Source organism: Pipra filicauda, unplaced genomic scaffold (assembly GCF_003945595.2).
Source record: "Pipra filicauda isolate LSUMZ 115617 unplaced genomic scaffold, ASM394559v2 scaffold3_size10097308_pilon, whole genome shotgun sequence".
NCBI lineage: Eukaryota > Metazoa > Chordata > Aves > Passeriformes > Pipridae > Pipra > Pipra filicauda.
The window spans coordinates 9,614,880-9,638,948 of NW_024104532.1; the positions used below are offsets into that span (position 1 = coordinate 9,614,880).

Sequence of the window (24,069 nt, forward strand, 5' to 3'; positions counted from 1 at the left end):
GACGTGTGTGGCATCGGGCAAGCCTTGGGGATGTCCGTGGATGGAGCAGTTTAAGAGCACACAGACATCCCTCAGCATCATCAGTCATCCACACCATCGTGAGCACGGGCACTGGGATGAGCCTTCTGGAAGAGTCAGCCCGTGCAGTGACCTCCAGCACTCTGCACTCCTGCAAACAGGGAGGGAGAAGGTGGAGAGAACCCACTTCGTTCAACCTCACGCTGATTTACTGGGCCCAGCATTAGAAAAAGAAGATTTGGCTTTTCCTTACATAGACACTGAAGCCTGAGAGCCTGAAATCCATAGAGGCAATACCTGATGATTCCATTCAAGCTGAGGATCTGCCTTAGTCAGAGCAGTTTGCAGCTGTGGCAGGTTCTTCTTGTCGTGTGTCTTTAAGCCGAGTTATTTGTGCTGTATTTTCAGAAAGCTTGCCTTGAAATTAGAGATCGGCACAGTCAGATTTTTTCAGATCCAGAGAACTTCAGCCTTGGAAAAACATCCTGAATTGAGGGATCTCTACAATATAGGAGGCCTGAGCAGCAATGTCTTCCTCAAGCAAGTGGGGTAACACATTAGGTCCTCACAAGGCAAAGCATTTGTTTTTCTTTGCTGCAAGGCTAATAGCCCATTCCTCTGACTGCTGAAATCCCTACCCTGGAAAGGTCATCTACACTGCCCAGCTGAAGGCCCACCCAAACACAGGGTGCCTGCAGCACCCAGCCTTCCTCTGCTGGAAAGCCAGAGCTATTCTTTGGAGTTCACCAATCCCAGGAGTCCCTGCCTGACATTTCTGGTTGGCCTTATGGCATTTTTTTTGCACAATGCCAAGCTTCAAATGATGATGAACACAGTGTGGCAACCACTCTCCTGGATGGGGTGACTGCTTCAAAAGAGGAGCTTCAGTAGCTTATTTCCCATCAGTGAGCCACATCCATGGGCTGGGGAGTGCTGGTGCTCTGGAGAGCAACAAAGGGGAGACCTTTCTGACCCTACACCAGAGAACAGCCTCACTAATCAGAGTTACCATCCAGGAGCCTGCAGTATGGCTCTTCCTGAACAGCTGGATTTGTATCACCAGGACACAGGAAAAAAAAACATCTTTTTGCAAATCTGCAGAACAAACCGAGGTCTGGCTTGAAAGCTGAGGAAGGGCTGGGACAGATAGACCACCACCACCAGGCAGAGCTGCCCTGGTGCTGACAACCAAGGGCAGTCAAGGAAAGGAAATTATAGAGCACATTAGTCCTGTGACACTGTAACCTTCCAGGGCGAGGCAGGCCCTTCCAGGGGCACCCTGTCCTGCCATGGTCAGGGTGGTGGCACAGTGCTTTGCTTTAGCCAGGCCATGTTCTCTTACATCACCTGTCCATGTGTGTATCCACCCATCTGTCCATCCTTCCATCTCACCATACAGCTGGACCAGCTGTTGAGCTGGCAGGACTGCAGAGTGAGAGAAAGAATATTGCTTTAAGTGGCCATGAACTCAGTCAGTGGGAAAGCAAAAGGTAAACACAGGATTGACTGGACTCCACTTTTTCCTAAAAAGCGCTGTGCCAAGGTCATCTTTTCGGAATCCCATGTTTGGTATTTTCTACCTCGTTATAAAATACACACATGTATAGTTCTTGCCTAATTCCCTACTTGTGTGAAATTGTCCTTCAGTGGAGAAAGCAAAGCAGGAATCCAGGGAATGGGGCTGCAGTTTGCAAGTGCCAGTCTAATGAATTACAGGGGAGACTATGCCCAGGGGGCACTAAAGAGAGTTCAAGAGTGATTCAGGTGGGCCACGCTCAGTCTGGCAACTGCCCAGCAAACCCCACACCTCTGTGGAAGAGCACTGGTTGCAGGGATGCTGCTGTTCCAGAGCCCAGACCCTCCCCCCCACAAAACTGGAGTGATAGGACAAGGAGTGATGGGTTCAAACTGAAAGGGAGGAAATTTAGGTTAGATATATGAAAAAAATTCTTTATTGTGAGGGTGGTGAGGCCATGGCACAGGTTGCCTGGAGAAGCTGTCGCTGCCCCATCCCTGGAAGTGTCCAAGGCCAGGTCAGAGGGGGCTTGGAGCAACCTGGGATAGTGGAAGGTATCAGTGCCTGTGGCAGGGAGTTGGAATGAGATGGTCTTTAAGGACCCTTCCAACCCAAACCATTCTGTGATTCTATGATTCTATGATTCTATGAAGCTGCAGCACCAGGCCAGGTGCTCGGTGATACCCACTGTGGACTGGGAATTGCATCCCAGCTTGAGCTCTGAGCTGTGGGGGCAGCTCTGCAGAACCCTGGCCCTGCCTTGTGCCTTCCCATGAAGCCTCAGGCGTGTGCCGTGTTAGAGATAACTATTGCTAATTATGTTTGAAACTTTCATCTCCTTCTTCACATCTTCCCAGTGAACTTAATGATGGAAGCAGTTGCCAGATGTTAATTATTATCATTATCAGCTCCCAGCACTTACTGTACAAAGCAGTGCCTTTTCCTGGTCCCGGCACTCTGTGATTATAGCGCGGGGGGGAGAGGCAGGTTCATTAAAGCAGCCCGCGAGTGTTAGTGTTGTCATTATCCAATTAACGTTCCTCTTCACAGGATGAATATAAACCTGACAAAGACCTCTCTGAAGTGGATCTGAAGAACGCCATCCGTGTGCACCACGCCTTAGCCACAAAAGCCTCTGACTACAGCAAGAAGTCCAACGTGCTCAAGCTGAAGACAGCTGACTGGAGAGTCTTCCTCTTCCAGGCCCCGTGAGTACCAGCTCTGCCCTGGATGGGCAGCCCGACCTCCAGCCACTGCCAGAGTCCCCCTGACCTGCCCAGGTCAGCACACACATCAGGAGACAGGGCTGGGGGGAGCAAGGAGCTGAGGGACTGTTCAAAGGACTTGGTCATAGGCCACAGTTTCTTGGTAGATTTGTGTCAATCCTGAAAGTCTTTCTCATCTGTCACCAATCTGGGCTGAGAAGGATGGGCTGGGATGAAAAGGGCTCAGTAAAGGGCTCCTCTTGCTAACTTCAATTGCCAGTGGAAGGGAGAAAATCCATGTGGTGCATTGAACTGAGGAGGTGATGGTTCCCCTCATCATCCTTTGATGGGGAAACTGTCTAAAGCTCCTCAGAGAAGACGTCTCAGCCAGGCTGGATTTTCCTCCTTCCTTAGTCCATTGCAGAGGAAAGTTGTGCTGTTCATAAGTGTCAAGTGTGATTGAGTCATCTCTTCTGTCATGTGTTTTTCACATGTTCTGCTGAGAGAGGTGACACTGGAAGTTGGATTGGAGTGCTATCAAGCTAAAGATTGACACCTGAATTTCTGCGGCAAAAACCCCTGGAAGGGTTGGGGGAACAGTGCCTGAACAAATTTGACAAGAGGCCCTGGGTAATGTCCCACCAATGATACAACTGAGGGGTCCATCCTGCCCTGTGGGACAACTGTTGTGCAGCTCTTGTTCTCCAAAGAGCAGGACATCCTTGGCCCGGCCTCTCCCCAGCTCCTCAGGAATGCTGACAGAGCTGATGAGGAAGGCAGGACTGGTAGGACTTTGAGAGACAGACAGCAGCCCTGAAATCATCAGGCCACTGTAGAGGAGCCAGTTATCCAGGATTTCCCTCTGGTCACAACCCAGGGTGGCACAAAAAGTGGCTTCAAAGCAAAGCCACTGGTGCCCCTCCTGAGCACAGGTGGCTCCAGGACTGTTGTGAGCTGGCTGGTCCTGGGTCAGGAGCTTTTACAGACACCCTCTCTCTTCTTCCTTTCTCCCTAACAGGAGTAAGGAAGAAATGCTCTCCTGGATCCTGCGAATCAACCTCGTTGCTGCCATTTTCTCTGCTCCAGCCTTCCCAGCTGCAATCTGCTCCATGAAGAAGTTCTGCCGCCCGCTCCTGCCTTCGTCCATGACCAAGCTGTGCCAGGTAACATGAGAGAAGGAGTGATGGAGGAGTACCCAGGGCTCAGCAAGCCCTTCAGCAGGCAGCTCGTGCTGAGCTCATCAGCAGGTCCCCCTGTTCCTGCCTGATGGGCACACTCGGGTGCTCAGGACAGGAGCAGGGGAGTGGAGCAGGCGACTTGGACAGACGTGGAAAATCCTGGTGTCAGGCCAATGCTTCCTGTGCAATGGCTGTAAACAACCCCACCTACACCTGCCTGTTTGGCTGTTGGTTCTTTGCCCATCACATCCCAGTACCTTCCTGTTGCTGGAGTTGAAAGAGCTGAATAGCTCCGCAGTTGAGGCAGCAGAGCCCAACAGCTCTGCAGGTTTATTTTATTTTTATTTCACTTACCTGCAGCCCAGGTTTATTTCATATCATGGCACTCAGAGGTGACAGCCTCTTGTTTTGTGAGCTGCAAAGCCACAGGTGAAGGAGGAGTCTGAGTCTCACTCAGTAGGGAAGTTTCTGGAAGCAAGGGGTCCCAGTGCACAAGGCCACAGCTGCCTAAGGCTCAACTAACCAAAAGCAGCTGCCATCCAAAGAGGAGCTTTTGTTTCCCTGTCCAGGGAAATCTCAGCATGCCTTAGCACCTCCAAAAAGTAGGGACACACTGCCACTGCTCCCCAGCAAAGGGGAGGACAGCCTGAAATATCAGGGCAGAGATACAGCTCCTGTCTGCTGAGCCAGATGAGGCCAGATGTCACCTTTCTCAGAGCCCAGATGGGGAGGGTGCTTTTATCTTGGAAAGAGCAGGATGAGCAGCTCTTGGGGCAGTGCTGGTTCTGCCTGGCTGTTAAAGGATGTGGAGCATTTCATGTTTATGATGCTAAAGACGCCCCGATGCCAAAAAAAATCCGCTCTTGGCAGTTGAGATCCCTGAGGTTTGGACTCACTCAAATACCTGTGTTTCCACTGCTCCTTATCAGATGAATTTGCAAATTCACAGGACACCTTTGGCTCCAGCACAGGAGCTGAGCTTTTGTCCTTGCAGAGAGAGCTCCCACACCCACAGGCAGGCGGTGCACTTGGGTGCTGCACTCCCACGTTTTAATACCTGACAACTCTTCTCTCGGCAGGAGGAACAGCTGAGGTCTCATGAAAATAAAATGAAGCAGATTGCAGACGAATTAGCAGAGCATAAATTACATCCTGTAGAGAAGAGCCTCAAGTCAAAAGAGGCTGAGGAATACAGACTCAAAGAACATTACCTAATATTTGAGGTAAAGGAACTTTCATCTTTTCTGTGATAAATGATACCTTGGCTGATTGAGGAGAACTGAGAACTCCAGGGTGGATGCTGAGAGCCTGGGAGAGCATGAAAGGAGAGAGAAGGACAAGGGCTCCCAAGCTGGATGGGTGTCTTGGGACAGGACTGTTTTGCACTGAAGCTAAAAAAAGACATAACAGACATTCCCTCCCCTCTGTGGTTTCTAACCAGAGGAGGGGAAAACTGATGAGAGAAAGAAAATCCTCCTTTACTGTGCCAAATCTTGACATTTCCTCAGGTCCCAAGTAAGAAAGTGGTTCAGTTCTTAGTGTGCATCAGTCTTTTGCAGCAACATTAATAAAAAGTGAAGGGAATCCCTGGGAGAATTAATCTGGTTTTGCTGCAACAATTTCTGTAAATAAAGCCAAACCCAGCGTTACAGCTGATTACAGACTCTTTGAGGATGCATGTAACTAAGTTTTAGCTCTCTTTAAAGTCTAATAGGCATTTAATTGTGGAAGAAACGGGATATTTTGTTCCAGTGAGAGCTGAGCAGAAAATTCCTGCCACATAGGTGTCAGTGGGAAGGGACTGCTGGAGGCCTCTAGTCTTGCTTCCAGCAGGAGCTTGGAGTATTCCTAGTCTTAGCCCAAACTGAGTGTGTCATTTAGTGGCCGAGCCTCAGAAATCTCCGAGGACGGAAATATCCCACCTCCCTCATGCCAGGGCTGCACCACCCTTTTGTGTAACACCCAGGCTCTCCAAAGCCACAGCTTCTGGCTGCTGGTTCCCTTGCCTTTGTACCAACCTTTCAAGCGGTTGCTGCTGCCTCCCGTTTTCCAGACATCTTGTTTTGGATGCCTGCAGAGAAGTCTCCATGCGAGCATTTCCCTGGGCTGCCTTTTCAGTCTGCGAGGAGAAGTTGGCACTTCCAGAGCATAATTCATCTCCTCTGTCTTACTAGATGTGCTCTAGAAATGCTTGTTTCTCTGGACTGACAAAGAAGCCAGTACAGGCTGCCTCTGAGTTGTTAAGAGAAAGGATGGGTATTACACAAGTCCTTAAAAAGATCCCATCTAGCACTAGAAGAAGGGATCCAGGCAGAGGGGAGATGCCTCCCTTGATACCGTGCTCTGTGAGGAGCAGTGGGGACATAACTCAGCAGCAACAAGTCAATCACTGGATGGAAACAATGACAAGCAGAAGGATTTGAACCAATCAAAGGGAACTCCTAAATCAGGAAGGAGCAGATCAGTTGGTCTGATTTTGCCCCCAGTATTGTCCTTATACAATCAGAGTGGCAGCCAAGACTTGTAAAAGCAGCTGGAGAGTGTTACACACACACACACATGGACACACGGACACACAGACACACCCCTTTCAACACTGAGTTCATCAGTCTTTGCACAGACCAGGCACTGTGCTGTGGTTAAGCCTGGGGAGTGAGATTAGTGGGATCCTGATGGTACAGGATGGGTTTTCCTGCAGTAGCAGATGGCATTGCCACACACACCGTGGCTTGTCCCTGTTGCCAGGCTCTCTGTTCCCTCTTTCCCTGCAGAAGAGCCGCTATGAGACGTACATCAACCTGCTGTGCATGAAGATAAAAGTGGGGACAGATGACCTGGAGAGAATTGAGACCAGTTTCTTCAAGGTGGAAGCTGAGGACCTTGCTTTGCGGAAGACACATTCGAGCCCTTCCTTGAGCCAAGGGCACCTGTCCATCAGCTGTAAGGCAGAAAAGGACATTTTAGAGCAGAACACTTAACAAGGAATGTGTGCACGGGGGGATGAACCGGCGATGCTCTGCGCTCCTGGACTAGATCGATGAGCACAATTTTACTTAGGAAATTATCCGAGCAAAACCGTAGACATGTATGACATGGGGATTGCTCTAGTGAAAGAATCAAAGAAGCTTTAGTTGACACTCTCTGACAATGCTCTGGCATTTCAGCATCATCTCTTCTTCATTCCCAACAGCACCAGTGGCTTTTCTTTCCCTCCTGCTGCAGCCTGCACAACAAAGGGATGTGCTGGTTCGTCAAGGGCCAGGTTGCTCTTTTCTCCACCAGCCCTCTCTCTCCGCCTTCCCTCCCTGGAGTCCCCACCGGTTCATGGTCACAGTCCCCGGCAGTGCAGGAAACTCAGCCGAGATGACACGGTCTGTGGCACCACCAGCGCTCCCAGAGAAGGGCACAGAGGGGCAGGAGCACGTCCCTCCCACGAGGGGAGCACCCTCCAGCACGTCGTGACGTGAGACGGGTGTCGTGAGCTGATCACGGACCAAGTGAGAGGTGTCTCCAGCGTGGCACATGGGAACATCATCTGCCCCTGGCAGGAGAGGCCTGGAGTGCCCTCTGTCACCTTATCCTTTTTATATATATATATATACATATGAATATATATAAATAAATATATATATATAAGGAAACTCTAACGTGGGTTTTAACCTCAGTGTGCAAGTGAAGGCAAAGCTGCCTGGGGAAGTCACTAGGGATGTGGAGGGTCTGACCAGCCCACCAGGACGTTTCAAAAATTGCAGTAGCCTATGTATCTTTTTTTTTTCTTTTTCTCCTTTTTTTACTCGGACGGAAATCCCACCTGGCTTTGCTGTGATACATCGCTCTCCTGTTCCTGCTTATTCAGACAAACTGGCCAAGTGGCTGCTTGTTTGGCAACCACGGCATCCACCACTTTGGGTTCAAGGCACAATTGGAGCTGTGCACCAGCTCCAGGGAACCTTTGTGTGCAGGAGCAATCCCACCTGCCCATCCCTGCTGGATCCCTCCATCCTGCAATGCACATGCTGTACTCTTTTAAGTGGGGAATTGTATTCCTGTTCCTTTCTGCTGTCTGTGGTCCAATGATTTGCTGTTGTGCTGAAGTGATTCCTCTGCATTTCAATGCCACGACTGTCCTCCCACACTTTATTTATTTCACAGTTTGGTTTGGTCCTTTATCTCAGATTGCTTTTCTTTCCCCTCGGTGCATTCACAGTAATCAAGTTCCAGTTTTGAAGGATCTTGTAGCTGCTAATTACAGTCATTTATTGTTTATCTTTTGCAGCATTTTTTTAAACAAAATAAGATTTATTTGGACCTTCAATGTTTGAGAGCCTAAGGACTACTGTTTTCCATGATGGTTCATGACACTAAAAACCTCTTCCCAACTTTGTCACCTCTTCTTTTATCTCTGTTTCTTTGTACAGTTTGATAGTTTATTTGAAATGATGCACTAAGAATCATGTAAAAAAAAAGGAATAACAATAAAGCTGAATCTGTTGGTAAAGAGAATTGGTCTGAAGTAGAGTTCCACCATGTGCTGGCTTGATCCCAGATTTCCCAGCACCAGAAGGCCAGGCTGATACAAGTCTCCACCAGCACCTGCTGCACAAAAGCCAGGATTCTGTGGACAGGCAGCACCAGAAAATGGCAATTCCTTTCCACAAGTGGGGTACAACCCCCCCCATCCCCCTGGGGACTGAAAGCACTGGCCTGCTGTGCTTTGGATGGATGACTCACCCCTGGAGCAGGTGTGGAAAGATAGGCTGCTTTGGGAACACATTCAGGAACCCTTCTCTCTGACTGGTGCATCCCAGGTGTGTCTGTCCACGTGCAGCCTAGAGATTTATGGGAGTAGAAAGGTACCAACACCTACCTTGGGGGTTGGACAGGTTCTGGGGGGAGAGGAGGAGTCCAGGGCTACACTGAGTGGCTGTTTCTCCAAGACATCATTGCTTTCATGCCAGGTACTGTACAGACATCCCTTGCTCTGCAACCTCCAAGATGCTCCTACTCACATGAAGTGTCTGGTGTCCAGACTCCACAGTGGAAGTTTGGAGGAAACCTGGACCTAACTCCTTCTCTCCAAAATCCCAGCTATATTTTGTACTTCAGCCTGCCCTTTCTGAGCATCCCTTCCATCAGGCAGTGATGTCTCCAGTGTGTTTGAGCTGCCACCAGGAGCAGCTCAGCCCCCTGGTTGAAGGTGCCAGTCTGCCATCCTCAGCTTGCAGAGAAAAGCAGGATCTTGCAAAGTCTCCTCTGGGCACCAGGAAAAGGCCTCAAAACCTTGTGACTCACCACCCCATGGATGTGGGAAGGGGTGGCAGCTGATGTCAGACAGAGGCAAGACAACTCTGAGGGTAAAACTTGCACTGAGGGTAAAAACTTGCACTTCACTCTGAGGGTAAAACTACCAGCAGTTTGCCAAGTGCACAAGTCCTGATCCAGGTTCACACACACATGCAGGTGTGGTGAGAACATCTCATCTGCACAAGGGCACTGAGAACAGCCAGAATTCCTGGTTTGACCAATCCACATCCTCAACTTGTGACCTGGAAGAAAATAGTTCTTTCCCCCCTCCTTCCCCCTCTGGAGGTCAAGGACTCAGCCACCCACCTCTAGGAGAGAAGAGCAGCATCTCAGAGGAGTTAGGCAGCCACATCCTCTTCTCTTCCTGCAGGTACCCAGATGTGCTTTCTGGCACATCCCCAGCCTGTGCCAGTCCCTCTAGCAGGCACCACGACTGCTCTGGGTCTTACACAACCTCACCTGACAGTGGTGGTTCGACCTGACCACTTCTCCTGGACACACCACCAAATTCATTTCAGAGGGACTTCTTTGTGGGGGAGGCTTTTTGATCCCAAAGCCAGGATCTGGTGCTCCTCTCCTGCTTTTGTCACCCGATCTGTGTCAGCAGAGCAGTTCCTTCCCCTCTGGGAAGGGCAGCAAAGGCATCATACACGCAGAGCAGAGCTGGCAGGAGGCTTCGGTGGCTCCCCCCACCTGTGAAAATTGCTGTAAAATATTTATGGCCAAACCCTGGGAATACACGTGGCTGGAAATGAGGAGTCTAAAAATAAACCAGCCAGGGGAAAAAGGAGAGAGATACGCAGGCTTCCTTCGGAGGCAATCGGAGAGAAAATTGAAGTAGCGTAGCTGCCTCTAAATATAGCACACAATTATGGGAATCGAGGGGCACGTTTAACAAGAAATCACCACGAAAAAAAATCCTGAGGCTGCCATGGCTCTGAGCTAGTGATGCCTTAGCAGATGCAGAGCATCACAGATCCCCGCAGATCCCCCTGTGCAGGGCAAACCCACAGCTCCTTTCTGAGGGACCGAGAGAGCAGAGAGCAGCAGGGATGCTTGGTGGGGATGAGTTGCATTGAGCACACCCTGGGGTTTGGCCACATGGTTGCTCCGCACCCCAGGGTTGCTCTGCACCCCAGCAGGAGACTCAAGAGCTGCACTTTCTTGTAATGCAGATGCTGCTGTGCCAGCCTTGGGGGGAACTTCTCCATGAATGGAACTCACAAGCTCACAGATTCTGAGGAGAGCCAGGGCTGCTTTGGGAACCCGATGGCTCCCTACCTCTCTTTTCTATTTCTCTGTTTTCCCCAGGGATAAGCCTTGGTGATCTCCCACATGAGTGTCTTCCAAGGGGTCAGGTGCTCTCTGTCTGTTCCTGTCTACCTCACTATGCTCCAGGAGCCACTGGAGGAGAGAAGATGGGAGATCAAAGGCAATGGGAAGTTGGAGCATGTCCCAAGAGTAACGGGAGAGTGGAGAGCTGCACCGTACCACTGCCTTCATCCAGCAAGGCTTCGGGCTGCACAGAAGTGGGGCATGGTGTGTCCAGGGGTTACATAGCAAATATCTCCCAAATCAGGACTTGACCTTCATCCTTTATCCTTTATGCTTTATCCTCACCTTTTATCCTCAGTCCTTTATCCCCAGTCCTAGACATCTAAGACCTCCTTGGGTGACATGAGCCCCGTAGCAGGAGGGCAGGATCCTTCAGCCTTTAACCTTCTGGGAAATCAGTGTTGAGATGCCTTATTGAGGGTGAAGTGCTGAGCCCTCTGGTCTATCTGGAGTCAACACATGTGATGGGTGTTAGGGGTGGCCTGTGACCCAGCAGGGTTAGCTCCAAGCTAATGGGCATCCTGGGGGGGGTTGGAGCAGAAGAAGCCCAGGCTGTGGGTGTGATTATCTGGGCCTTCAGCGTGGGCAGCATCGTGAGGGCTGGGGGCTTCTCTCATGGCTCTGTGCATTCATAGAGTCATAGAATGGTTTGGGTTGGAAGGGACCTTAAAGATCATGTTGTTCCAACCAGATCATCTACTTCTAACCAAGATCATTAAGTTCCAACCTATACATTTCCATAGGGTTGTCTCAGACCAGTGTGTAGCAGATCCCTCTCCTCCTAGGGGGAATTCATCTGGGACTTTTGGGCACCTCATCTCACTGAGCAGGAACAAGGGAGTGAGATCTGAGCTGGGCTGAGCCATGAGTTCCCCCTCAGGGCCTGTGATGCCTGTGGATACACTGTGTTGTCAGTGAGTCCCCTACAGGGAGGCTATCCAGAGACATGGATTTGCCATGGGAGAGCTGAAGAAGGGACCTGTTTTGTGGGTGGGCAGGTGCTGCACGACAGCACAGCACTGGCAGGGTTGGACCCAACACATCTCCACTCTGCTGAAAAAAGTCACTGAAATGGGTGCTAGCATGCAGCACATGCCACAGATCTTGTCCTCTCTTGGAACAGCTAAAAGCTGCCACATTTGGAGTGAAGGAGGATCTCCTGGTCTGCAGTTGGAGAAGGAATGAGATCCACCCAAGGGATGTGAGGGTGGCATTCACTCACCTCCTAATCCCTGCAGTGACAGTCAAATATCCATGCCAGGTAGAAAAACACCTACCTATGGGTCTCTATGGGCATAAAGATCTTTACTAAACCAGAGCATCACTCATATGAGGAAAGGATGAGGGAGCTGGGGCTGTTGAGCCTGGAGAAGGCTCAGGGGGACATTGTCCATATGTATAAATACCTGATGGGAGGCAGAGAAGAAGAGGAAGCTGGACTCTTCTCAGCAGCGTCCAGTGACAGGACAGGAGGCAATGGGCAGAAAATAAAAAATAGTAAATACAGTCTAAATGCAAGAAGACACTTTTTTGCTTTGAGTGGAGCCAAGCACTGACAGAGGCTACCCAGAGAAGCTGTGGTGTTGCCATCCCTGGAGACATTCAAACCCTGACTGGACACAGGCCTGGGCAACTGGCTCTGGGTGAGCTGTTGTAGCAGGGAATTTGGAAGAAATCTTTTCCAACCTTGACCAGTCTGTGATTCTGTGGATGGTACCTGTTACAGCTCCCCACTTGCCCCCCAAAGGGCCTGATATTAATGCAGCCCACAGCTTGTTATTTCTTATTTTATTTATAATATAAAAAATGTTCAAGTGTTAAACAGTCGAGAGTTCTGACATTCAGACAATCCAGAGCAAACTTTGACAATCATCTTATGACAAATTAGCAGAGTTTTCTATCTGACCCCATCATGGGTGAGGAATAGAGGGTTTAGTTACTTTATTGCTAAAAGTTAAATGAAATAATACACTGTCAATTGTTGTATTATCTTCTCAGTCACAGCTTCACCATGCATCCAATCTACAGTATCTGAAATGCAAAGGACATGCAGAAGTAAAAATATAAAAAGAAAAAAGTCAGGCTACAATGTAAACAGGTTTGCTGCAGAGAACTGAGGAGAGAGGGGCACTTCCACGGGGGGTGCTCTGCCGCCTGGACACGCAGGACTGTCTCTTTGCGCCACAGAGCCGATGGCCAGAGCTGCTCCGAGTTTGGAAACGCGACGTCCGTCGCCGATGGCGGGACGTGACGGTAACAACTTTCTTTACGATACATGGCACGGTGGTAGGGGAGGATCCCTCGCTGGGCTGCCCCACACAGGGCCCTTCCCAGCCAAGGCAGGGGCGACAAGCGGGGCCAAAAGTGCTCGGGGTCCTGCTGAACCCTGAGGCAGCACAGCCGGCGACCGCCCAGCACCGCGGCCGGGGGGAGACGCGGCCGTGCCGCACCTTGGGACCACCCTCTGGGTGTCCTCCTGGCAAGGATGTCATGCACAATGTCACACAGGACACCACAGCCCCCACAGCCCTACGGCACCGCGGCACACGGTGCCCTGGCCAACGCCACGCCGCGGCTGCACCGCTCAGCCAAGGGGGTGCCGTGGCCAGCACGGCACCGGCACGGCAACGCAGCCACGGGCACTGGGGCTGGACAGAGCCCACCCCGCTGGGAACACCACACACTGCCTGCCCAGGATGGATTCAGCGACCCGGATTCAGCGGTACCTGACAGGGTGTGATCCCCCCACGGGTGTGATCACACGGGTGTCTGCCTTGCCTGACCACAAACCTGTGCCAACCCAACTCCAGACCCACAGGTGAGATGGCCAAAGGTTGGGAGATACATTGTGAGGGCAGCTGCTGCTGCGCGATTTCATTTTGTCTTCCTACCTGTGTGGCAAAAGAAACGTTATTTCTTGCATTTCAGCACGGTGCTTTTTGGGTTTCTTTTTCTCCTGATTTAAGCGAAAATACAAGTATTTTACAGGGCAAGACAGATCCCCGTTAGACATGATAATGGAAATGCTCCCACTCATGTCCTTAATGTGTGTTTAAACAATACTTTAAAGAATAAGATCATTAATAGCAGGGTACAGGGGGGCAAAGTGGCGAGGCTGTTTTCTTCTGACAGAAGAGTGCCCTTGTGACGGGTTGTCTCCCAAACAAAAATCTATGATCTTAAAAATGCTACTGAAACAGAATCCTCAGCATGAATCCCAGCACTAGCATACAGCAAAAGGCACCACGATAGTTTTGTTTTCTATTTTTAAGTAGTCAAAAATTGGCCCACTTTTCTTTTTTACTTTATTGTTTGTTTTCTTTTCTTCTTCTTTTTTTTTTTTAAATCTTTTTTTTTTTTTTTCTCGGAAGCTGTAAATCAAGACATTACATATAAATAGAGATTCCCTATAAAAAAGTCATTGTCGTTAGCTATTATAAGACAACTTTGCTAAAATGAAAATAAAACATTTTATTTGTTATATTTTTTCCCCCTCTTTTATATAAAATAAAAATATTTATTTTTTTGTTTTGTTTTTGTGTTTGTTTTGTTTTTTTCCTGTTTGTTTGTTTGTTTTTTGTTCCATGGTTTGTTTTTTTTTTTGTTTGTTTGTTTTTGTTTTATCTCGCCTCCCTCCTCCGGCCTCCTCCACGCGGTTGTGTCTGCGGGTGCGACGAAGTCTGGGAGGTGCCTAGAGAGGGTCGGGGTCCGGTTTGGGCGCCACGTGTGCCAGGCTGCTGCGCCCGCTCTCCCCGTGGGCGCTGTGTCTGCTGCAGGAATAGTGAGTCCGGCTGTCGCCCGGCCGGTGCAGCGGCGGCGACTCTGTGTGCGCCGCCTCATTGTTCTGAGTGCTTAGGAACGGGGTGCTCTCGGCCACCAGCTCCTCGTCAGACTCGCTGTAAGAGGCGCTGCTCAAGGAGAAGGAGTCCCGGACGGCTCTGGCTCTGTGAGGGATGTGCCCGTTCAGTTTGGATTTTTTCCACCGCCTGTTGCTGCTGGCTGTTTTCTTTGGCTGCTCTAGCGCTGTGACGTACTCCTGCGTCGTCTCGTACTCGTCGTCCTCCGTGATGCGGAAGGGGCTGGAAGGAAGGCTCCCCATGCTGTCGTTTAGGTAGGTCTTCCTTTGGTAGTAGCTGTCGTACCTCTGCGTGTCCTGGAAGGGGAGCTGGTAGCGCCGCAGGAGGGGCTGCTGTTCCTCCACGCGGAAGCTGATGGGAGCCGCCGGCGGCAGGGACACGGCGTGCGCCGAGTTGGGGGAGGTGATCTCGAAGGTGGGCACCTGCGTGGTCATCGAGTAGTGGAAGTCAACGGGCGACAGGCGTGCTGGGGTGGTCAGGGCCGACACGTACCTGAAAAAAGAACACCTCTGTTTGGACACACCGAAAAAAAACCCAAAACCATCAGCTGCGCCCGCGCTTTGCCGAACACCCGGCCCGGGGACCTGTGAGGCCTCCAGTGCACCCGCTCCTGGAGCTCCACAACTCCTGGGGAACCAGGTGGAGGGAGCTTGCACTGCTGGGCCAAGGGAGGGTGACCTGTTGCTTTTAGTGGGGCACTAGGACACTGTGCACTGTGCATCCCCAGGCTGCCCCTCCAGAGGGACTCGGCATGCAACTCCCGCCCGGCATCGTTGAGGCAAGGCTTCACTGCCTCTCATCTGCCTGCCTTCTGTTCCCTCTGGAGCTGCCAGGCTTCTCTCCAAGCAAGATCCCCAAATTCCCTCCTCCTGCTCAGGCCACAGATGGGGAAAGCCTGGGCATTGCTTACTCTGACTTAGCAAAAATCTTATGTCTCAAAAATGCATCTACCACTGTCCTCTAGTGACAGCATCAGTGTGGCCATCCGTGTCTAGTCCAGCTCCTCTCCAAACAGCCCTTCCTTTGGCATCACCTCTTTCTAAGGAGCAGATCTCATTTCCTCTCAATAGTCCCAGTGTTATCTCTGCCCAATTCCATCTGCCCAGGCTCTCTGGCTAGTTCAGCATCTTTTTACCCACGTGTTTTGTGAAGTATGAGATCTCTGTACGAGCTGGGTCAACCTGAATGGACCAGGGACAGGAATGAGAGAGCAGGAGGCACTGCCTTTCTCCTCTGCCCACAGACAAGTCCCACTGCCTTGAAGAGTAACTGCCCATGTGGCCACCCAGCATCACCAATGGCTACCTGCAAAGGGTTGGATCAAGGGTGGAGATGTGCTTCTGCACCATGAGGAACCAGACCAGGGGAAGGACAACTGTTACTGCTGTTGAAGGTATCTCAGCTCTGCAGTTGTGCTCCTTGGAAGGCTGGATCATACCAAGCCCTATCCAACTGCTGTGCCCACATACAACAGCCTGCTCACCAGGGCATCCAGGACTGTGCTGAGGAAACACACCTTTTCCCCATGTACCTAAGGGCCAGACCCTGCTTGAGCTGCCAGCCCACCAAGCTGCCTGGGGTGCACTCTCGAGCCAGTTTTTCTTCACCAGTTGCTGACTGCAGCCGGGTATTTTACACCCCTGTCATCCCTATGCTCCAAATCTACGTTGCCACCAGGTGAGCAGGATGCAGTACTGGCTGCTGCCCCTACCAGAGTGTCCTCCTCTGGCAGGACAGAGCTGGAGTTTCTCCAGTGCCACCACGGGACTGCTGCTCTAGGGCTGGGAAGGGCAAACATGTTTGTGTTGTGCACAGAGGGCACAGCTCTACCCCGCTGTGCCACTGTGGCACCGAGCAGTGGGGTCTGACCTCTCGCTGTGGGGTGAGTCCCGCAGGGAATCCACCGAGTCCCGGTACTGCGTCGTGGGCCTCCGCGAGTCCTCGATGCAGAAGGTGGCCCCGCGGCGAGCCCGCGCCTCCACGCACGCGGGGCTGTTGCATTTGCTGGTTCCCACCGAGGACAGCATTATCCCAGACTGGGAATCTGAAGTCAGGCTCTCCGTTCGCTCCAAGCTCCAGGTGTGGCTTTCGTGTCTGTGGACCAAACCCCGAGTGGACAGTGAGCAAGGAATCCCCTTCGAGCTCTTCTCCAAAGAGCACTGCTCACACTCAGCTCTGCACCTCTGCACTGGCATCCCCTTTCTCTCTCTCACTAGGATATGTCTGGCCAGGGATGTGCCCAGCTTCCCAACCCTACCTTTGATTTGCCTTTCTTTGCTACTTCTTGGAGATATCACTAGAGGACAAAGAAAGCAAAACAGTGCATAGAAGATATTTATCCCACCACTGAATAAATGGCCGTGACGGGACAGCCTCTGGAGGGAGGCCAGTGCAATCCTGATTTGTGCTTGCAAACCATTCTGGGTGTGGAGCAACACATTGGCCATGCCAAGGCAAGTCAGCCAAGTTTCTTCAAATGTGCCACCAGCATTGCCAAGTGACAGCCCCTTTGGAATTGCTACCAGAGAGGAGCCAGGAGAAGCCACTCAAAATTAGCAGAGAGAAGTGTACCAAAGAGAGATCTGGATGTTCAGTTTCCACTGGTTTATAAAAGATTTTGGCAGCAAAACACTTTCAAGGTGCTAGACAAAAGCTATGATATGCTGGCTAGACCTTGCTGAGCACTCAGAGCCTCACCTGTCCTAGTCTGGGGGGAAACAGGACATCCCACAGGGACTCACCGGGGTCACACAGGGCCACCTGCACACTGGGGTCCCACCCACACCACGGCCACCACACTGGCACCCTCCGTGGCAGAAATACAACACCTCTGAACTTCCAAACTGCACCAGATGGAGCTGTGCCGGTGGAGGATTTTGGGTGGGGGTTTGCAGAGGAGAGCAGGCCTCATTAAGACTTCCCAAGAACTTGTTAATTATTGATGGCTCCAGGCACATGCTCATTTATAACTTCAAACAGTGTCCTCATTAGAGGCACTGATGGAGTAAAATGGAGCCTGATTATGCCAGTAGTTTGCCTCTGGCATGACTTCAAGAAGCACCTGCTTGCTGCACTTGACTCAGGAAAATTAGGTGGCAGGTAGCCAGGGCCAGAGGCTACGCAAGGTAGGTTCCTCCCCACAGCTGCCATGTGCTAATGCTGCCCTCCAGGCACACCTTTGCTCTTCAGGAGCTGCCCAGGGATGGCCCAAGACTTTGGAGCGAGCATGGAAGGCCAGCAAAGTGCAGCTCTGCCAGCACAGGAGCCTCTGCGCACCTGGCTCAAGCTTGCACACACCTATCCAGGGCTGGGCTGCAGAGTACAAATTCAAAAAACCTGGAAAACACGCCGTCTAGCTCACGAGGGGTGGGATTTCCCTGGAAAAATCCGTCATTTCCAGCCCATCAAGTCATTCTTGGCTTCCTCTCTGCTTGCTGGAGGTCTAGCCAAAGCAATCTGGAAGGGATTCACCTGAAAACCCAAGTTCAGTATCGGAAGTTGATCTTGTGTACTTGTTCAACCCTGACGAATGTCTGAACCCTGAGGAAACCTACTGTGAGCCACCTATGAGCTTTAGCTGAAAGAATTCTAGGATTCCTGGATGAATGGAGACAAACCCATCAGGCTAATGAAGTACATGAGCCAGTCACGTATCAAGGGCAAGGGATCTCCATGGAAAACACCATCACTTACTGGAAGAAGCACAAGAGCTGAGTAAGAGGAAGAAGTGGAGCATCCAAACTCAAAACAGCATAGAATTCTCCTTAGGGCATTTGAAAGACTTTTCTTAACATCATAAAAATAGGGGAATCTATTTGCAATTTAAATGCTCTTGAAAACCATGAGAAGTTCAGCTTCCAAGCCATGAAGCTCTCCTTCCGACAGTTATTTTGAAATTAAAACAAAAAATACATCTCATCCTGTGTCACAAGAAATATTGGCACTCTCCTGCTAGACCCAGTTTTCCTGAAAGCCTCAGAAAGACTTCCAGTGAGAGAGGTGTCACCACCTCAGAGGCTGAGATTCTAACACAACTCTCTGGACTGTGATAAATCGTGCAGGAGTAGGGGTTTTTTTTGGTGAAAACCTGTGAGTTCCAAGGCAGACCCTGACTCTGAGGAACTGACCAAAATATTTTGTGATATTTTGTATGCTTTGTCTTCCACGCAGCAAATACATTCTAAGTATGAAACAGCCTGTGTGTGCTTCATGAATTATCTCAGGTGGCCAGTGTGCTGCAAATACAACTTGCAAAGCCTTTCCTACATGAATCCTCCCATTTGGGTCTGTGCAAAAAGCATGGAAGCACAGCCTGGTTTCCTCCTGTTTCCCAGCAATGTCAGGGCTGCAGGTTCCTGCTGGCACCTCCCTGCAGGTCAAGGATCCCACTTTTCCACACCTCTCACTATCTAGCTGTGCCTGCAAAGACCTGCAGTGTAGACCTGGCCCACATGCCAGCGCAGAGCCAAACATCAGATGAAAACAGAAAGCGAGGTGAAAGGAAAACCTTTTGAATCTCACAGCATCCTAAGGCAAACAGCAGGAGAAAGTTCAGGGGAAAATGGTACACATCACCTCTGGCTGGACGTTGGAGTGGCCGTGGAGCAGTGATGAGATGGGGAGCAGGAGTGACTGCCCGAAAAGGTTGTCTCTGTTTCCCTTCGGATCACGTGCTCGGTGGCAGAAACATTCTTAGAAATATACTGTAAAACATGAAGAACCACACAGATCAGCCATCAGTTTGTGAATGCTGCCACAGAGAAATTCAGCTGGTATTTCTGGTGAAATCAGGTGAGGACTGGGTGAACCCAGAAGCTCCACAACCTACAGGAAAAGACAAGGAGGGTGAAGGCTCTTCTCTGCCCCTTCACTTTGAACACTGGAAAGGGGCCATGGCATGGGGACTGCAGAAGGGTATGGAGAGACAAGGGTCTCCCCAGGGGACAATGGTACCATGTGTAGCTACTGAGCAGAGACACGTGTCTGCCCACAGGAGGTTACACCAGCAAAAAGAGAAGGATGTGAAATCTGTCAGAGATTTGAGTCCTACAGAAACACCCAGTGTGATCCAAATATTTGTGCTGAGATATTCCTCCGTCTATCAACCAGCACTGCTTCTCACAGTGACACTAAGCTCCCTGCAGGAGGCAGTAATTTGGGGCTAGGGAACTATGGTTCTTAGAATTCCCTTTCCCTCTTCCTTCGTGGCTAGGATTCACCCTAGCCAGATTTTACCATCCAAAGGGTGACCCAGCAGAGCTCACAGCTGATTCAATGGACTCATTTTCCTCAGTACTTCTTGTTTGGTTCTGCCTCTCCCTTCCCTTTTTCTGACCCCTTCCAAGGCCTTGGTCCAGCAAGGCGCTTAAACCCATTGAGTTTATGGGGTTTGACTGAAGTCACAAGAGTGGCTGAACTGCCCTTCTGGATCCAGTCCTAAAGACTTAAATCATTCTCTTTGGCCTGACACTGGCACCCCATCAGGTCATCCCACCTTGCCCAGGACACAACTCCTGGCAAGGGCACGTGGGCTGATGGAGTGACCATGATGACCACGACCTGCTTCAGCACAACGTGGTCACCACGTCAGCTCTGGTCACTGCCCCGCTGATCCCATTTGTCATCCCACAAAGTGGGACTTGACAGGATAGCTTAATAAACAGGAAACTTTGGGAACGTCTCTCTTAGTGGAAATCAGGGTCACACTTGATTCATCAAAACAAGCCTGTCCCGAGTGCCCGAATCTCATCCTGTACTTCAAAGTAAAATCACATTTCCCTTCAGATGTTGGTTTCGGAAATGTTTTTATGCGGAATCTCATCTCTTTGCTCAAGTTTGTTAGTGTTTGGCTCCTCATGGGCTTGCACACAGATGTGTAAGCACACACACACCCACGCCAAACCCCTGGTGGAAAACAGCCTGCAGGGAGATGGAGACAGAGGGTCTTACATCGGCCATCTGGATTTCCTCGGGATCCAAACGTGGATGGCTCGGCCCGTTCGCAAGGCTCCGGTTCTGATGGGCAGGGCACATGTTCTGCCGCAAGTGATTATGCATTTGTTTCCTTTGCTTCCTTTAAAACAGAAGAGGAAAAAAAAAAATCTATTAGGAAGACTTCTCTCGTGGGGCTCTCTGCCCCCACAGACAGTAGAGGAGGCAAGTCTTGGGCACATGGATGTTCCCATGGTGTTTGTGGGAAGTTGCAAACAAGAAGGAACAAGGCATTCAACACTTGACACGTTCTGCTGCTTTTCCAAACAAAAGGTGAACTTCTGTTATCATGGGCAATTCGAGAAGCTGGACCCAGGGTCCCTTTTTCAAGACAAGGTCCATCCCAATGCAGCAGAGGCAGGGACACTGTGGTGCTGGGGAGAAGGAGAAAGGTGAGGAGAAGAAAAGGGGGAACAAGTCCTGGCTTGGCCTTGGTGGAAAGGCACTTGACCTATCCTGCATGAGGGACAAAGTGGCAAAGCCTACCCATGCCCCTGGTAGGACACCATGTCCCAGGGGCACCCTGAACTGAGATGAGGTGCAGGCTAAGTAGGGAGAAAGGTGTTGTCCAGGCAGGAAAGGCTGACCATAAAAGAAGTTACCAAGCCTCTTGTTAAATCAAGATCGCTCCAAAAGTCCCTGGAATGTACACGGCTGAGCCCACAACTCCTGCACAGCAGACCAGTGTGCTTCTGCTGTCAAAAGGTGAGCTGCTGGCTTGGGGCCAGCTTTTCCCAGTGGCACAGCATCACCTGGCTGGGCAAAATGGTGCTGTTTCAGAGGATAAGCAGATGGTCCCAGGAAAGCATTCTGCTCAGGCACAGCCTGGAAATGGCTTCACTGATTACCTGCATGAGACCTTCCTGAGAACACCACAGCAGAACATCTCCTTAAAATAGCATTTGGGTGAAAAGCAGGAGAGTGTGAAGCATGAACACTGCCACTCACTAACCTCTGGCCAGTTCTTGTCTGCCAGCCACCCATACTCACTTGGTTTTACAGTAAGCTACCACACAGACGATGCCCACCACAAGCAAGGCAACACAGATTCCCGTGATGGTTAAAACTCTCTTCTGGTAGAGCTCTTCTGCTTCTGCAAATGGAGAGAAAGGATCCAGTTACAAATGGGGTCCAACACCAGGGGTGCCTCTGGCTGCACAGGAACCAGCACTGCGTGTGGGTGAGACAGAGGACAGGGCTCGGGCACACCTCCTACCAATCCACTGCCCGTCTAAGAGCTGCCCCAAACCTGAGCCCAGCTGGCCCAACCTTACTCACCCCTCACAAGACCTTCACTCCTTTTCTCTCCCTGCACCTTGGCCCTCTCTCACTCGGTAGCTCACCCCTTCTGCACTCACACTTCTCACTTGCCCTTCTTCTCCCACAGTGACTAATCTCAAGAAGCCCCACGACTCTCCTCTCCCTTCCAGCAGTTCCCCCCTTTGTGGTGCCTTAGTCACCTACCAAGCACCCCCGAGCACCCCCCACTCACCACGAGCACACGTGCCCTGTGATGCCCTGATCACAGGCTCTGCTCTGACGGGCTCAGAATGCCTTTGCCTTGCAGCTGCTGCATGCCCTGGAGCTCGGTGGTGTCCTAGAACCACTGAGCAACAGGCCCCAAAGCATGTAGGTGCTGAAAGGGACATCCTAGAACGGTCAAAAAGCAGCATGAGGATGGAAAAGTGACAGTGCATTCGACAAAGAAAAGGGAGTGGACTAATTAAAATACAGTAACCAGTGATGGAATTTTAATGGAACCCTAGGAAGCGATTCATTCCATTGCACCAGGTAGCTCAGAGGCACACACAGAATACAAGCAGCTTGCTGCTGCTTCTCTCAAATGTCACCCTGTGTCATGGGCCACCTTTCAAACCAGAAAAGTCACTTGCATCAAAAGCCAGACCATGCTGGAAGTGAGGTAATTCATCCCCGTCAATCAAAGCTCCCGGGAAATGCCTGGGTATCACTTGGAGCGTAACTGAGCTACACCTAGGCAGTAATCCCATGGAAAGGACCCCTCTTCCTCTGTGGCTACACCAGAGCAGATGCTCTTCTCGGTGGCATCCAGCAATTTGGCTCTCCAGCTGGATGACTGGAGAAGGATTCAGTGCACAGCTGCCACGGGTGTTTCGGTTCAGCATCTATGAACGATGTCCTCATACCCCCACATTATGGGTCAATGTTCGAGTTATCGGGGTTTGTGCCTTCTTTAATATTCATTGAAATATTTATTTCATACAGATTAGTCAGTAAGAGTCATGCCATGGTTGCTGTGCTTCACCACACCACTCAAAATACCTTGCATGGATTTTATGAAACCCCCAGTGCTACCAAACACTCAAATACAAAACCAGAAGAGAAACAGGTCTAGGTCTGGGACCAGATTTTTAGCAAAAAAATTGAGGGGGAAGCAATGAAACCTCCCAGGTGACTGAATATTTAGAACAATTTCAACCTACCATGTTAGGAAGGAAAAAGCATTTTTGGAAGAAAAAAAAAAAAGCATTAGGAAAAATGTTCACTTCTTTATAAGTCTCAAAATGGGAGTGGAGAAAGGTTTGGTGAACAAGGGCTGAGAATGACAGCCCTGGCACGAAGATGCAAAACAGAGCTTGCTTGTGGTTATTTTCCCTGTAATGAACCAGATGGAACTGGAATGGGGAAAGGACCCACTCTGGGGTGAAACATCTCCTTCAGCGATGTGCTTCCCTTGTATAGGTGCCCTATTCCAGGCATCAGCAACCATGGCAGACAAGTTTTCTTGCTCTTGCACACTTCTGGGACTGGGATTCTACCAGTACAGCTCTTTCCTTCTGACAGGAATTTCAGAGATTTTGTATGAATTAGGAAAACCAGGTAGGGTCACATCCTGGTTACAGATGGCACTGGGCAAGAATTTTGCTACTACCCAGCAAAAACTGCTTTAACAAAAAAAAGAGGCTGGACAGGAGGTCTGTTTTGACCACAGACTCATCCATCAAGCCAATTCTTCCAAAGATTCTTCACCAGCAATATATTTTGCTACAATGACTTTTTTTCCTAAGCACAAATCATTACCTTTGAATCATGGAGGAGAAATAAAGAGCAAAGTCATCAAAGCTATGGTTTCTTGTGGTTTTGTTGGGGTTTTTTGGGGTTTTTTTTTGCCTATTACATGACAAAATTCTTCACCCAAGGCTCAAATCCCAGTCTCTGTTCTGGTGATCATGTCAATATGGGACCCTGACTCTGACATGTCTGACTGTGCTGAACCTTCACCTGAACTCACAGGGAATGTTTCAGTTCATCAGAAATGCAGATTTAGCCTCTCTGTCTCGAGCTGACAGCTCTGCTGCGTGAAGCAGTGAAGTGTGAGGCTGTGCATCACCGCTGCAAACTAAAAATTGAATGGCCTGCTGATAGTAATTCAGCTTGGCTCCCAACATCTCATTAAAGCTGACGCTCTATAACAGCACCTCCATGTTGCCCAAAACCGCCTCGACAGCGACAGACAGAAAATAAGAGAGTGCACGCTACAGTTCTGTATTTGAGCAGGTAAGATCCTGGAGCAGGACTTGTCCATTTGTGTCTCTATGCTCTACAAACACCACGTCTTCATCAGCAGCATCGTCACTCTACAGCAGCAAACACTATGAACAAACCATGTGGTGCCACACAATGCC

The 24,069-nt window shown here is 50.3% G+C and overlaps 2 protein-coding genes across 6 annotated transcripts in view; one reads left to right on the top strand and one right to left on the bottom strand.

Moving 5' to 3' along the window:
* The window catches only part of PSD2 (pleckstrin and Sec7 domain containing 2), an 86,890-nt gene extending 78,470 nt beyond the window's left edge, over window positions 1-8,420 (top strand). For both annotated transcript variants that reach the window (XM_027726242.2, XM_027726257.2), the window contains exons 13-16: window positions 2,585-2,742; window positions 3,758-3,902; window positions 4,997-5,140; window positions 6,689-8,420. In XM_027726242.2, the coding sequence (XP_027582043.1) occupies window positions 2,585-2,742; window positions 3,758-3,902; window positions 4,997-5,140; window positions 6,689-6,895 (654 nt within the window). In that variant the 3' untranslated portion in view covers window positions 6,896-8,420. The remainder of the gene's footprint in view (window positions 1-2,584; window positions 2,743-3,757; window positions 3,903-4,996; window positions 5,141-6,688) is intronic.
* Window positions 8,421-14,121: 5,701 nt separating this feature from the next.
* NRG2 (neuregulin 2) overlaps window positions 14,122-24,069 on the bottom strand; it is a 159,339-nt gene continuing 149,391 nt past the window's right edge. For all 4 annotated transcript variants that reach the window (XM_039385206.1, XM_039385205.1, XM_039385204.1 and 1 more), the window contains 5 exons: window positions 21,395-21,497; window positions 20,363-20,486; window positions 18,989-19,116; window positions 16,283-16,507; window positions 14,122-14,905 (listed from right to left, as the gene is read on the bottom strand). In XM_039385206.1, the coding sequence (XP_039241140.1) occupies window positions 14,248-14,905; window positions 16,283-16,507; window positions 18,989-19,116; window positions 20,363-20,486; window positions 21,395-21,497 (1,238 nt within the window). In that variant the 3' untranslated portion in view covers window positions 14,122-14,247. The remainder of the gene's footprint in view (window positions 14,906-16,282; window positions 16,508-18,988; window positions 19,117-20,362; window positions 20,487-21,394; window positions 21,498-24,069) is intronic.